We start from the raw sequence: 14,080 nt of genomic DNA on the forward strand, positions 1-14,080 counted from the left end.
ATTCCTTAAATATGTGTTGGATGTGTCTTTTGAAGCATGTGGTCACAGTTTTTCTTGTAACTGAGATGGCTGATAAATCCATTAGCAAAAAGTGGCACTAAAATTGAATGATGTCATACAATAACGATCTTATCATTGTGGCTCGTCAGGCCTGTCTCCAGACGGATGAGCTTAATTGATCAGACATGACAGGAAGGATACAGCACTTTGACAGAATACCCGCCCCCATCTGAGCTAATGTGATCTGTACGAAGATACGACACGCGAAATCAATGTGTCGTAACACCTGAGACTCTGTTTACCAAATAAGAGTTGGTGTGAATCTGTGAACAAGTCTCATCACTATTTCATAATAGAAAGCACTATTATAATGATTCATTCAAGTACAATAAAGTCATTGTTGCAAAATCAGAGCAGCTCATAGCTGTGTGAATGCGTCTCAAAGTTTACGTTATCGCTGTGTGACGCCTTGACTCTAAAACCAGACCAGGAATCTGCTCTCGATGGGTAATTTCTCAACACAGCAGGCCGCCAGACACTCTCCGGGTCAAAGTTCAACCACAAAATACACACGTTTGAGCCGTATGAGCCACTCGCAAACACTCAACTCGGAGGCCAAGGATGTTTAAGCAATAAAACATTCCTGCTGATCTAGAGACAAATTCTCCAAATTCCTGTTCATGAGATGCTCACTCCCACAGCTAAGGCCAAACAAACAGCCTGGAGGTTGGAACAACACTCAGTACATGAGAGGCAGAAACATGACAAGAAGTGTGTCTCAATTAAACATTCACAGGAGGAGGCATGAGGCAGAGCTGTCATTACAAGAGGGTGAAAAGTAAAATTGTCCTTGTGGTTGACTTGAGTCAACTGTATGGGAGGTGGCCCATCCATAAAAATGTTTTTAAATGAATTCAATTAACAGCACTGATTATAGGGTCCCCTAAATGGTTAGTCCACCCTAGTCCTGAATAAAAATTTCCTGATAATTTACTGACCTTTATGTCAACCAAGATGTTCATGTCTTTCTTTCTTCAGTCAAAAAATATGAAGGTTTTTGAGGCAAACACTCCAAGATGTTTCTCCATATAGTGGACTTCAATGGGGATCAACTGGTTGAAGGTCCAAACTGCAGTTTTAATGCAGCTTCAAATGGCTCTATAGGATCCCAGCAGAGGAATAAGGATCTTATCTAGCAAAACGTTTGGTCATTTTCTAAAAAAAAAAAAATTTCAAGCTGAAAAGTTCATGCACGGATGGTTCTTTGTTTGTGTTTGTGTTTGTGTAAAAAGATAGGGTAGGGTGAAAAACATCTAATTTATTTTCGTCTGAAGAGAGAAAGACCTGAACATCTTGGATGAAACAGGGGCGAGTAAATTATCAGGGAATGATTCTTTGATCTAATTCTATATGATTTTTTTTCACAAAAAAAAGAAATGAAACGAAAACTTTTTCATTAAAAGAAATAAAGTAAAAATTTAAATAAACTAAAATAGATTTTAATGACGTCAAAAAAAAAAAATGATTCATAAATATTTAAAAAAAAAAAAATTTCACTAGATAGTGGTCATAAATTTCAAAAGAAAACTAGATAACTGCTACTATTACTAAAACAATAACAACCCTGTTTTTTAATTGTATTGAAATGTATTTATTTTATAGATATATGGGTCAAAGACGAAAAGGGTTCAAAAAAACTATGTGTAATACTGCTTTAAATTGTTGTTGTTTTTAAAAAAAAAAATTAAAACGATTTTAAATTAATTTTATTGCATTTTTTATTTTATTTTTAAGATTTATTTTTGGCATTTTTGCCTTTATTATGATAGGACAGATCAGAATTGACAGAAAACATAGTGGGAGAGAGATAAGGGGCGGGATCAGGAAAGGTCCTCAAGCCGGGATTCGAACACGGGATGCCCAGAACGCAACGGTGCTATATGTCGACGCGCTGCCCACAAAGCTATCGGTGCCAATGCATTTTTTTATTTTCTGTGCAAAAAATAAAAAAGTTAAATTAAAGTAAAATAAAAAAAAATCTAAAAGTGGAATTACTTCCACTCCAAATACTAATTAGTTGTAAAAATGGGTTTTGCCCATTTGGGAATTGTTTTGCTCATTTAAAACACAATAAAATTGAATATGCTCCCTTATTCTTTCATATATATTATATTTTAATATGTACAAGTCAGAATAAGCATGTTGTTTTGAATTTTTACATAAATATTAGTCTTACACTGAATGACAATGTAACATTATTTCAACCAAATTTTGAGCAGTTTGATGCATCCTAAATATTAAGTTAAAGTTAAGGAAAGTATTGTGTATGTATGTGGGTCAAAGACGTTAAGATATCCACATCTTACAAAATTTACAAAAGTGATTTTATGTCCATAGACAACACAATAAATAAGTAAAGTGTCTACTTTTAACATTTCATTCACCAAAAACTTAAAAGTAGACACTGTTGCCTAATGCAGTACATGTTTTTGTTAATTATATAATAAACAGAAAACAGATAGAATAGAAAAAGAATAGAGCAAGCTAATGTTAAAAGCTTTTTTGTTCATCAATTAATAAATAGAAGTTAGTTCGTGTTTTTTTTTTTAAGAAAACAAGCAGTTAGAAAATTATTAGAGTGAAAGATTTTGTTAAAGAATAGAATAAGAGTGATAGAGTTAGAGGCTCAAATGAAGACCTTATATGCCTTCTCGCTGATGTCAGGCAATATATTTAATGATCATGTAACAATTACAGAGACATGAAAACTGACTGAGCAGCATGGCAGGTACAAAGTAAACAGCGAACAAAGAAAATGGCCTACAGCATAGGTGAACATTTAAAATATAATGCAAGCTATCATAAAAGAAAACACTAATGCTATCATTAGTACTAAGCTTATTCTAAAGCAGCAATAACTGACTACATGTTATAAAATACAACCAAATAGTTTTTAGAGAATGTTTCAAGACACCAGCAGAGTGTATTTAACGTGTATGATCATCTATTCGCCCCAGGTTATAGTGGCCTGCTGTGCTCGGCAAATTGACACATGGCAGGGAGTCAGCCTGTCATAGTGCCATTAGCACATTGCAGGCATTCAAAAGGACAATGGGTGTCTGTGTTGACAGTGTGCCAGGAAACGGGAACATCACTTCTGGTTGCTAAGCGATGGACCAGCCCAGGGAGTATTGGGAATCCTGATGATGAGGTCATCAATAAAACATGAGTAAAAAAAACAACCAGTGCAGTCAGTTTGAAAAATGATGCCCAGTGCTGGATAAATAAATGGAATTTCCTGGAGTTATAATTTGTGTTCCAGTATGCTATCACTGGTAAATTTCCAGTGGTTTAACGGAACTGCTTCCATTGTCCAAGCAGGTTTATCTCTCTTCCTCAGCAGCAAGACTTCCTCAGTGGTTATGCATTAGGACTTATTGTGAATCTTCGTTTCTTTTCGCATGACTTGCATGAGAGATGACATATACATATACCATATTGTACACTTCAAGTCCCAGCATTCAATTATTGCTTTTATGGACTTCCAAACACTACAGTACACATACAACATCAATACACTTACATGAGCACCAACACACTCCCCTAAACGTGCATGTGCATGTGAAGCCATCTGCTAAATCCATTGATCTAGAGTTATTAAGTGCACAATCAATGTTTTCCTAACGTGGCCTTTTCACCGAGGGCAGCACCGCTGACTGATGCACTATTGTGGTTAAAACAAAGCACATAAAAAAGTACTATCTGAGAGAATGAATAAATATAAACTCTACAGACTGATTTGAAAAGACTGTGTTCAAAGCATTATATTTTGTAATGAGGTCACATCAAGTCACAAATTAAACTAAAATAAGTTCCAATGTAACTGAGCTTTTAAAATTATAAACTGTCAATCGGTTAAGGATTGTAATTAAACGAGTTACTGGTTATATATGTTTCTCTGCTCTTTCATGCAAGTGTTCTGCATGAGGCTTTGTGTTTGAAAGACCACACCCTGCTGTATTATTGAGCATGAGCTATATAAATATGCATGAAGTGGGTGGGGTCTGGAGGACAGGGACAGCCCAGTAGTGAGCAGACACATGGAGGCCAGCTGAAATGGCTATACTCTTCACAGGAAGCAGTCTTCTTTCAACCCATGCACTGTGCCAGCGCTGAGTCACACCCTGCCCGAAGCAATCCCAGAAAAACACAGGGTTTGCTTTACAAAACACTAACTATAGACTTAGTGAAAGCCAAGAGTCTATAAAACACTGATGATAACTCTGTTATAAGCATTTTAAGTCTAAAATTATTACAAAAACAGCTTTGTGGTACTGTATTAATGAAACAGTCATTATTCAGAGATAATTCTGTTTTTTTTTTTACATCAAAGACTATAACAGATAGAGAGAACAATAGAATGAAAGGTGGAATGATAGTGATAGAATGAGTGATAGAATGAACAACACAACAAATGACAGAACAGCAGAATGAATGACAGACAATAGAACTATCAGAACGCATGATAGACAAAACAATAGAATGATAGAAATAAATGGAATAATTACAATTACAATAATAGAACACTATAGAACAAATGATAGAACAATTGAATGATATCAATTGACAGAATGATAGAATGATATAATGAATGATATAGACTATAGACAGAATGACAGACAAACAGAATGAAGACAGAGACATACATAAAGACAGCTATACAGACTGATAGACAGAATGACTGACTTATAGATAGATATACAGACAGACAGAATGACGGACAAAATTACAGACAGACAGAATGACAGACAAAATGACAGACAGACAGACAAAATTACAGACAGACAGACAGACAGAATGACAGACAGACAAAATGACAGACAGACAGAATGATTGACAAAATTACAGACAGACAGAATGATAGATGAAATGACAGACAGAATGATAGACAGACAGACAGACAGACAGACAGACAGACAGACAGACAGAATGAAAGACAAACATAATGACAGACAGACAGAATGATAGACAAAATTACAGACAGACAGACAGAATGACAGACAGACAGAATGACAGACAGAATGATTGACAAAATTACAGACAGACAGAATGATAGATGAAATGACAGACAGACAGAATGATAGACAGACAGACAGACAGACAGACAGACAGACAGACAGACAGACAGACAGACAAAATGCCTGACAGACAGAATGAAAGACAAACATAATGACAGACAGACAGAATGATAGACAAAATTGCAGACAGACAGACAGACAGAATGACAGACAGAATGATTGACAAAATTACAGACAGACAGAATGAATGACAGACAGACAGACAGACAGACAGACAGACAGACAGACAGACAGACAGACAGAATGAATGACAGACAGACAGACAGACAGACAGACAGACAGACAGACAGACAGACAGACAGAATGATAGACAAAATTACAGACAGACAGAATGAATGACAGACAGACAAAATACCTGACAGACAGAATGAATGACAGACAGACAGACAGACAGACAGACAGACAGAATGAATGACAGACAGACAGACAGACAGACAGACAGACAGACAGACAGACAGACAGAATGATAGACAAAATTACAGACAGACAGAATGAATGACAGACAGAAAAGACAGACAGACAGACAGGCAGACAGACAGACAGACAGACAGACAGACAGACAGACAGACAGACAGACAGACAGACAGACAGAAAAGACAGACAGACAGACAGACAGACAGACAGACAGACAGACAGACAGACAGACAGACAGAATGAAAGACAAACATAATGACATACAGAATGATAGACAAAATGACAGACAGACAGACAGACAATCGCAGTTATACAGTTTGCGTCCGGCTATAGATCATATAAAGATCGTATAAACTAATGTCAGAAGGAATGAATGTTAAAACGAATGCTAAAACAAATGACTGACAGACAGAATAAAAGAAAGAACAACAATGAATGAATGATAGAATGAACAAATGATAGACAGAATAATATAAAGAAAAGTAGAACAAACAAATAAACCATATATGGTAGATAGGACAATAGAGTGATAGATGGTTAGTTTGCGTGACTATGGCCGGAGGAAGTCGTTCTCCTGGAGGATTCTAAACTCAGCCTTCACCCCGACATGAGCAGTGTGTCAGTCTCTCCACGCCTCACTGAACTCTACTCACACAAACCCTCTTGATCTCTGCTGACCCCTGCTTCACCATGGATGCTACAGTAAGCTTGTTAATAAAACATGTGATGGGGTCCCATGCACTTACACTCTACCATGTAGTTTAATTAGCCAGACCCTGCACTGCACACTGGGAGCCCCGTATGTGTCTAACATACAGCTTGGGAGGTTAACACTTGGAAATGAGAGATTTCATTTTTCACGATCAGATGTAGTTGCTACAATCTCGGAGTTCCTCTCTGTGGTCACATAATGCATGCTTGGTTGAATTTGGCCTAAACAGACATACAAATTGCTCACAGCGGATGTCATTTATGTTAATGCATGTAGAAGGATTGCAGAATACGTATTTAATCCAGAATTGAAAAACTGCCAGTTTACTCAACTATGCAAATGGAAATCAGTCTGAATTGATGTAAATGTGGAACAGGAATAGAAAGAAAAAAATCTATTTGCGCTGTAGCTGTATGTTCAGAATGACACACACAGATCACTAATATGCATGCAAATTCATGGAAGGCGTCCTGTAGCAAGATGAACCATATGTTCTGTCAATATGTTACAAAGAATCTAATTTTTTTCCAAATTTGGCATACAAACAGGACTAAAGATAGATTAAACATTAAAATGTAATGCATCCTTGAATAAAAGAGACAAATAGACATGAAGAAGATTAAAACGTATCATATGAAGTCTGCAAGGGATATTTAAACATATGAACACTACATTACATTCATACATTCCGAAGTACCAGAACAAAGCACACAGGCTTCATGTTGACACACATCTGATAAATATATTCTGACCTGCATTCTCATTGTGCTATGAGAACAGGATTTCCTCCAGACACAAAGCTTTAACAGAGGGCCATACTGATTAAACACACTGGCTAAACTTGGCTCCCTTATGGACATTCCAGCTATTCATATCAAAGGTCTTTCTGTAGTGGTGAGAAACTGTAGATCAGTCAAACCATACTATACCTGCACAACCTCACACAATCAAGACCTTTACGTTTATCACTCTCAGACAGATGGGCAGTCCAATTCATTGAGATTATAATGCCAAAAACAATGGCACAAGCCTGTTTAGTCATTAAACGGATGGCATTTGGATGTTAAAGATCTTAAAGAGGTAGCCCACCCAAAAATGAAGATTTTCGGTGGCTTTAAAGCAGAAGTTCACTTCCAACTGTACAGATAATTTACTCGCCCCATTGTCTTCCAAGATGTTCATGTCTTTCTTTCTTCAGTCATAAAGAAATTATGTTTTTTAAGGAAAACATTTTAGGAAATCTCTCTACATATAGTGGACTTCTATGGTGCCCCCGAGTTTGAACTTGCAAAATGCAGTTTAAGTGCAGCTTCAAAGGGCTCTAAACGATCCCAGCTGAGAAAGAAGGGTCTTATCTAGTGAAACAATCAGTTATTTTCTTTAAAAAAAAATACAATTTATATACTTTTTAACCTCAAATGCATATCTTGTCTAGCTCTGTGTGAACGGTTCATGACAGTTAGGGTAGGTTAAAAAACTCCCATCTCATTTTCTTTTTCAACTTCAAAATCAACCTACATCGCTGTTTTACTTTTTTTTATAAGGAGCGTTTGATCATCTTTGCACGTTCACTTTGTAAACACTGGGTTGGTACTTCTGCAGCGATGTAGGATAAAATGAGATGGAGTTTTTCAACGTACCCTAACTGTCTTAAAATATAGAATACACAGAGTTGACGCAGAGCTAGACAAGATAAGCATTTGAGGATAAAAAGTATATAAATAGTTTTTTTTTTTTTAAATAACCAATCGTTTCACTAGATAAGACCCTTCTTCCTTGGCTGGGATTATTTAGAGCCTTTTGAAGCTGCATTGAAACTGCATTTTGGAAGTTTAAACCCAGGGGCACCATAAAAGTTCACTATATGGAGAGAAATCCTGAAATGTTTTCATTGAAAACATAATTTCTTTACGAGTGAAGAAAGAAAGACATGAACATCTTGGATGATGAGTACATTATCTGTAAATTTTTTGTTCTGAAAGTGAACTTCTCCTTTAAAGATGTTTTCTAAATGTGTTTTCAGCACACAGTCTCTTTCTTACCTCTCCATAGTCTGTAGTAAGGATGAGGGTCCGGTCATCACAGCAGCTGACGGTGGAAGGCAGAAGCTGCTCCTTGTCCCGCACCCACACACGAGCTCCCTAAAAGACAAACAGACCATATGAGACACTAAATAAAGCAAACCAATCAAGAACAGCCTGAGAAATGCACAAGCATTTAAGATCTAACTTAAGAAGACAGACATTTCCTTCCTATTGCGGCTGGTACAGAAATCAAATATGTATGTATATGGAGCAGACAACATTATGTGCTTCTAAAAAGAGCTGAGAAACAAGATGATACAGAGAAAATATCAGTGAGCAATTTGAATTGATCCAACAGCAATCAGCGATCTCAACCACAGCCCATCATCATTAAAGCACCACAGCCATTCCGTCTCCCTACGCTTTTATTTTATAGACATACAGTGGTGCATTTTGACTGGGGAAAAAGCTCCCTCCCAATGGGTTTAAATGCACATTGTGGGCACATGGGCAGAACAGAACACTATTCATGCCAACAGCACATGTTGCAAACCAAAGTAAAGCCCTTTGGCAGCACCAAACCCTGTACTTGTGTCTGTTTAAAAAGAGATGGTTGTTTCTCATGTCAGCAAGAAGGGGCCTTTGCTTTGCACTCACCACCATAATAGGGTGTTTTGAGTGGCTGCCAAGGCATTGCCAAGTGGTTGCTAGGGTGTGCTGGGTAGTTGTTTGCTTACTAAGTCCCAAGTCTGATCACTCTGAAATGTAATATCAAACTTGACATGACTTACTTTTTTCTTGGATATCAAAAGTTGTTTATACAATTATAGTCAATGGGGTCCAAAACAACATTGGAACATAGGATTGAAATGACATGAAGGCAAGTAAATGATGACAGAATTTAGATTTCTGCACCAACCATGCCTTTAGGCATTTGTTCTCTGATGAAGAAAACAGCTGCAATGAAAGGGTGGTCTAGCTATGCTTTTGTCTAATTGTGTGGCATCCTTTAAACAAAGCCGCCAACTTCCATATTTTCAATCGGAAGGCCAAGAATGCAGAAATGGAGATGTGAAAACAGGAAGACATAAGTCTGGCTGCTAAGACCACTAGTCATTTCCTTCTGTTGTGAACCCTAACACTGTCTTAAGCGCCGTTCACACCAAGGACTAGACTAGTCTATAACCATAAAGTTTTAAAAAGCATTCTAATTCTAGAAGAACAGGGACATTAAATGAATTGTTCCACAGAATATGAAAAGTCTGTCATTGATTACTCATCCTCATGTCGTTCCAAACCCGTAAGACCTTTCTTCATCTTCAGAACACAAATTAAGATATTTTTGATGAAATCTGAGAGCTTTCTGACCCTGCATAGACAGCAATGTAACTACCACGTTCAAGGCCCAGAAAGTTAGTAAGAACATTGTTAAAATAATCTGTGTGGTTCAACCTTAATTTCAGAAAGCTTTGAGAATACTTTTTGTGCACAAAGAAAACAGAAAGTCACACATTCAGGAGTGTACCACCACATACAAAAAGTATTCTCAATGACAGAACTGCAATGCATCTTTATAATAAATGGAATAAAGCAAATATAGTTAAAGTTATCTTTATAGTTATCACTATTGGTGTAAATGGGCTTTTATGGTGTGCCAGGTTCTGATGGCCCTCACGCTTACACTGACAGGCATAAATCTTCCCATCGCGGCCATTCAGACGGCCAATGGAGTGTTGAGAGAGTAGTTTGTCCAACAGCACATGAGAACCAAAGGATCAATGGGAGCGGCTTCCACCAGGAAACCCAAGCCCCAAGGTCAGAGCTCAGGGATATCAATCCTCATTAACTATTAATAATGACCTGACATGTGCAACAGCACTGGGCCCCGTAGGCAGCATGTGCAGGCACACGCACAATATACATCCACTCTTTCCAAAACACACGGTATGAAGATGATCATTGACATATGATACACTGGAAAGGAGACGTGGATTATAATGAGGCCAGACACATTCAAGGTTTCAAGTGGAGGTATTTATTAAAGGGGTGTTCACCTATAAATGACAATACTGTCATAATTTACTCACAATCATGATGTTTCAATAGCAATTCAAACCCATTTGACCCCCGAAGTACACAGACGAAGAATATACTTTTTTACTATTTTTAGGAAATGGCAGATATTTTAGCTAGATAAGATGCTTATTCCTCAGATCATGTAGAGCCAAGCTGCACTGAAACTACAATTTGTAGTTAGATTAATTAGAGGTATTTCATATTACATGGAGAGAAAGTACCTTCTCTTACAGAAAAGCCTTAAAAACGGCTAGATCTGATTACTTTTCGTCTCTTTTAGAAGAAAACAAACACAACAAAAATGACTTTATGAACTTTACGTCAGTACTATTATAGATAAAACTGCACAATCTGACTTTGCTGCAACTTGGTGCTGTGTAGGCACCTAAGGAACTAAGGAAGTGATACAAGAGGATTCCTATTTTGGAAAGTATTTTTGGAAATTCATAAAAACATTTTTTTTTTGGTTTTAGAGAAAATGGGACCACAAAAAAATCTATTATTGTAGTATAGAAATTTACCATTGAGTCATCTCAGTGGTTTTCCGTATGCACCACACAACATCACGTCCTGTATCAACAGGATCTTTTTCAGGTTTCAAAAAAACCTCAAAGCCTTGCTAAATGTAGCACTAATGCTTGGGGGCTATGGGACTGAGTTAAAAGGGCTTGAAGAAAAGAAGAGGTGGGGAGGTTAAGACCATATGCTAATGTGTTTCCCATTGTCTGATGAGCAGAGAAAAAGGCTAACATTCTGACATGTTCAATCATCACGTGCGTGAGACTAAATATGACTACCTCCAACGGTTAATGCGTGCCATGGGCGTTCACTCCCCAAACACAAGAAGCTCCAGTCAACAAAATATCTTTTCTTACAGGAACACAATTAAAGCAGCTAAAGGGCATAATTTTATTGGGCTGAAATCATGGATCAGATGAAAGAGATCAGCCAGGTCTGTGACTGGCACGAGAGGAAAATTACTTAAGCACAGGGCACGGAAAAGCTGCTCCACGTGACCTGACCGAAGTGAATTACATCCGAAGCAGGGTCTATGGATTTAAGAAGATCAGATGCCATTGTTACATAATTCTCATTTACAGCATTCGCACTTTATGGCACATGGTGGCATTGAATTACTTGCGTTTAATCTCATAGATTAAAGGAAGTAAACATAAGAGCTTCTGCAACAGTTGATTGACAGCATTAAAAGTGGTGGGATTACTCAATCTGCTTTGTGATCAATTGATATACAGTTGAGGTCAAAAGTTTACATACACCTTGCAGAATCTGCAAAATGTTAACTATTTTACCAAAATAAGAGTGATCAGACAAAATGCATGTTATTTATTATTTAGTACTGACCTGAATAAGATATTTCACATTAAAGACTTTTACATATAAAAAGTCTATATCTCTATATGAGAAAATAATAGATGAATTAATAAAAATAACCCAGTTTAAAAGTTTACCTACGCTTGATTCTTAATAATGTGTTGTTACCTTAATGATCCACAGCTGTGTTTTTGTTTTGTTTTTCATGAGTCACTTGTTTGTCCTAAAAAGTTAAATTCCCCACTGTTTTTCAGAAAAATATTGTAGGTTCCACAAATTCATCGGTTTTTCAGCTTTTTTGTGTGTATTTGAACCCTTTCCAACAATGACTGTATGATTTTGAGGTCATCTTTTTACACTGAGGACAACTGAGGGACTCATGCAACTATTACAGAAGGTTCAAACACTCACGATGCATTAAGAGCCAGGGGCTGAAAACTTTTGAATCGAATGAGGATGTGTACATTTTTCTTGTTTTGCCTAAATATCATATATTTTTTTATTTAGTACTGCCCTTCAAATGATACAGAAGATACTTACATGCTTTCCAGAAGACAAAATAAGTTAAATTTACCATGATATTCAAATTAATGCATTGTGTTTCCTTCTGAAGCAGTGAGCATTTGAACCTTCTGTAATAGTTGCATATGAGTCCCTCGGTTGCCCTTTGTGTAAAAAGATGGATCTCAAAATCATATAGTCATTGTTGGAAAGGGTTCAATACCCAAAAATGCTGAAAAACCAAAGAATTTGGAAGACCTGAAGGAGAACAGCGAGCAGTTTAACTAAACTAAAAAAAAAAAAAAAAACCACACAGCTATGGATTAATCAGTTAACACAGTATTAAGAATCAAGCGTATGTAAACTTTTGAACAGGGTCATTTTATAAATTCAACTATTATTTTCTCTTGTGGACTACAGTATATATAAACATCTTTTATGTGAAATATCTTATTCAGGTCAGTACTAAATAAAAAAATAACATGCATTTTGTAGGATTCCTCTTATATTGGTAAAACAATTAACATTTTGCAGATTCTGCAAGGTTTATGTAAACCTTTGAGCTCAACTGTAAAAGATATGAAAGTGAGTAAAACCATTAGTGCATGCAACCAACTCAAAAACAACCATAAAAATGATGACAGTTGCAAATCAAGATTAATCACAAAATCTTCCATAATAGATAATAATCTAGTGGTATGTACCATAAATAAATTTACCGTGGCATGGGCAGGACTAATGTCTTAACGTTTTCATGATGCAGATAACTGTGGTTCAGACTGCTGAAATCTATCATTACGTGGTCATAGAATAAGGATTCAGCTATAATCTTAATGTTTCCCTAAGGAATGCTCAAATAATTAATGCCCATATGGTCAAAAATAATATCTCAAATCGTGTGGCTTGTTCAGAGGTATGCATTTACTTTTCAAAAGCAGTCAGACTGATGATTTGGCGTAGTGGCGGTGGATGATAAAAATTGAATATCCCCAGATATATCTAGCAAGCAGATTATCATAGAAACTCTTTGACTTGGACTAGTAAACAACCACTAAACAACCACCCTAGCAATTGATCTTTCAAGTCTACAGAGAGAAATACAGGCAAATAACAGATGCTCTCTACTCAAGGACACACAATGTCAAGTAGCACCAACACATGTGACTTTTCCCCCATGACCCCATTTAAAGGCAGAATAGACTGAGATAAATTACAGTTATAGCATCTGGCCAAATGAAGCCATTGTGTTTAACATCAAAACCTTTTTTTACTGCATTACCATGTAATCTTTTTTTTTTTTTTTAAATCATGCTGAAACAGCATCAACGGGTTCTTCCCGAGGTCCTGTATTCATATTTATTTTAAGAGAGCTCAAAGGAGGAGAAGAACTCTGGAAGTCTTATAATATCCCCACTATAATGACAACGTTTAAGACCAGACATGTTTCCACTGGCACTGCTGCAAACCACCGTATGATGTCATCGATTATGTGGTTAACAGATTTTCCAGAAGCGAGCTCCATGATGCGTGCCTCTGAAAGGACAGCAGTGTAAACCTGCTTTGTGCACGAGGCGCATTGTATAGGCAACAGATGGTCACAGAAACACAAACCTCCTCCTCCTTCCATTCTCTCCTCCACTTCCATCATTTCACCCCCTCCTTCCCCCACCTTTCCATCACCTCGGCCGTCTCAAAGCAGAATGGTCATGCTCGGGGTCCCAGAGGGCAGCCGAGCGGAAATCCCTCAACAAAGGCCAGCTGTCAAACTGCAGTGCACGTGCAAACAAAATAACTCTTTTATATTATTTCATAATATAGTCAGAGACATCAGCTCCTTTCAACTGGAATGCCAATAAGTAGACAAAAAATCTGCTCTGCTGTAC

The 14,080-nt window shown here is 37.0% G+C and overlaps 1 protein-coding gene across 1 annotated transcript in view; it reads right to left on the reverse strand.

Annotated features, from left to right (window-relative positions):
* The window catches only part of myo10l3 (myosin X, like 3), a 72,638-nt gene extending 58,796 nt beyond the window's left edge, over nt 1-13,842 (reverse strand). The window contains exons 1-2 of the mRNA XM_073845934.1: nt 13,633-13,842; nt 8,307-8,405 (exon numbers count right to left, since the gene is read on the reverse strand). Coding sequence (XP_073702035.1) covers nt 8,307-8,405; nt 13,633-13,842 — 309 coding nt within the window. The remainder of the gene's footprint in view (nt 1-8,306; nt 8,406-13,632) is intronic.
* Between the last annotated feature and the right edge of the window lie 238 nt (nt 13,843-14,080).

Source organism: Garra rufa, chromosome 8 (assembly GCF_049309525.1).
Source record: "Garra rufa chromosome 8, GarRuf1.0, whole genome shotgun sequence".
Taxonomy (NCBI): Eukaryota; Metazoa; Chordata; class Actinopteri; order Cypriniformes; family Cyprinidae; genus Garra; species Garra rufa.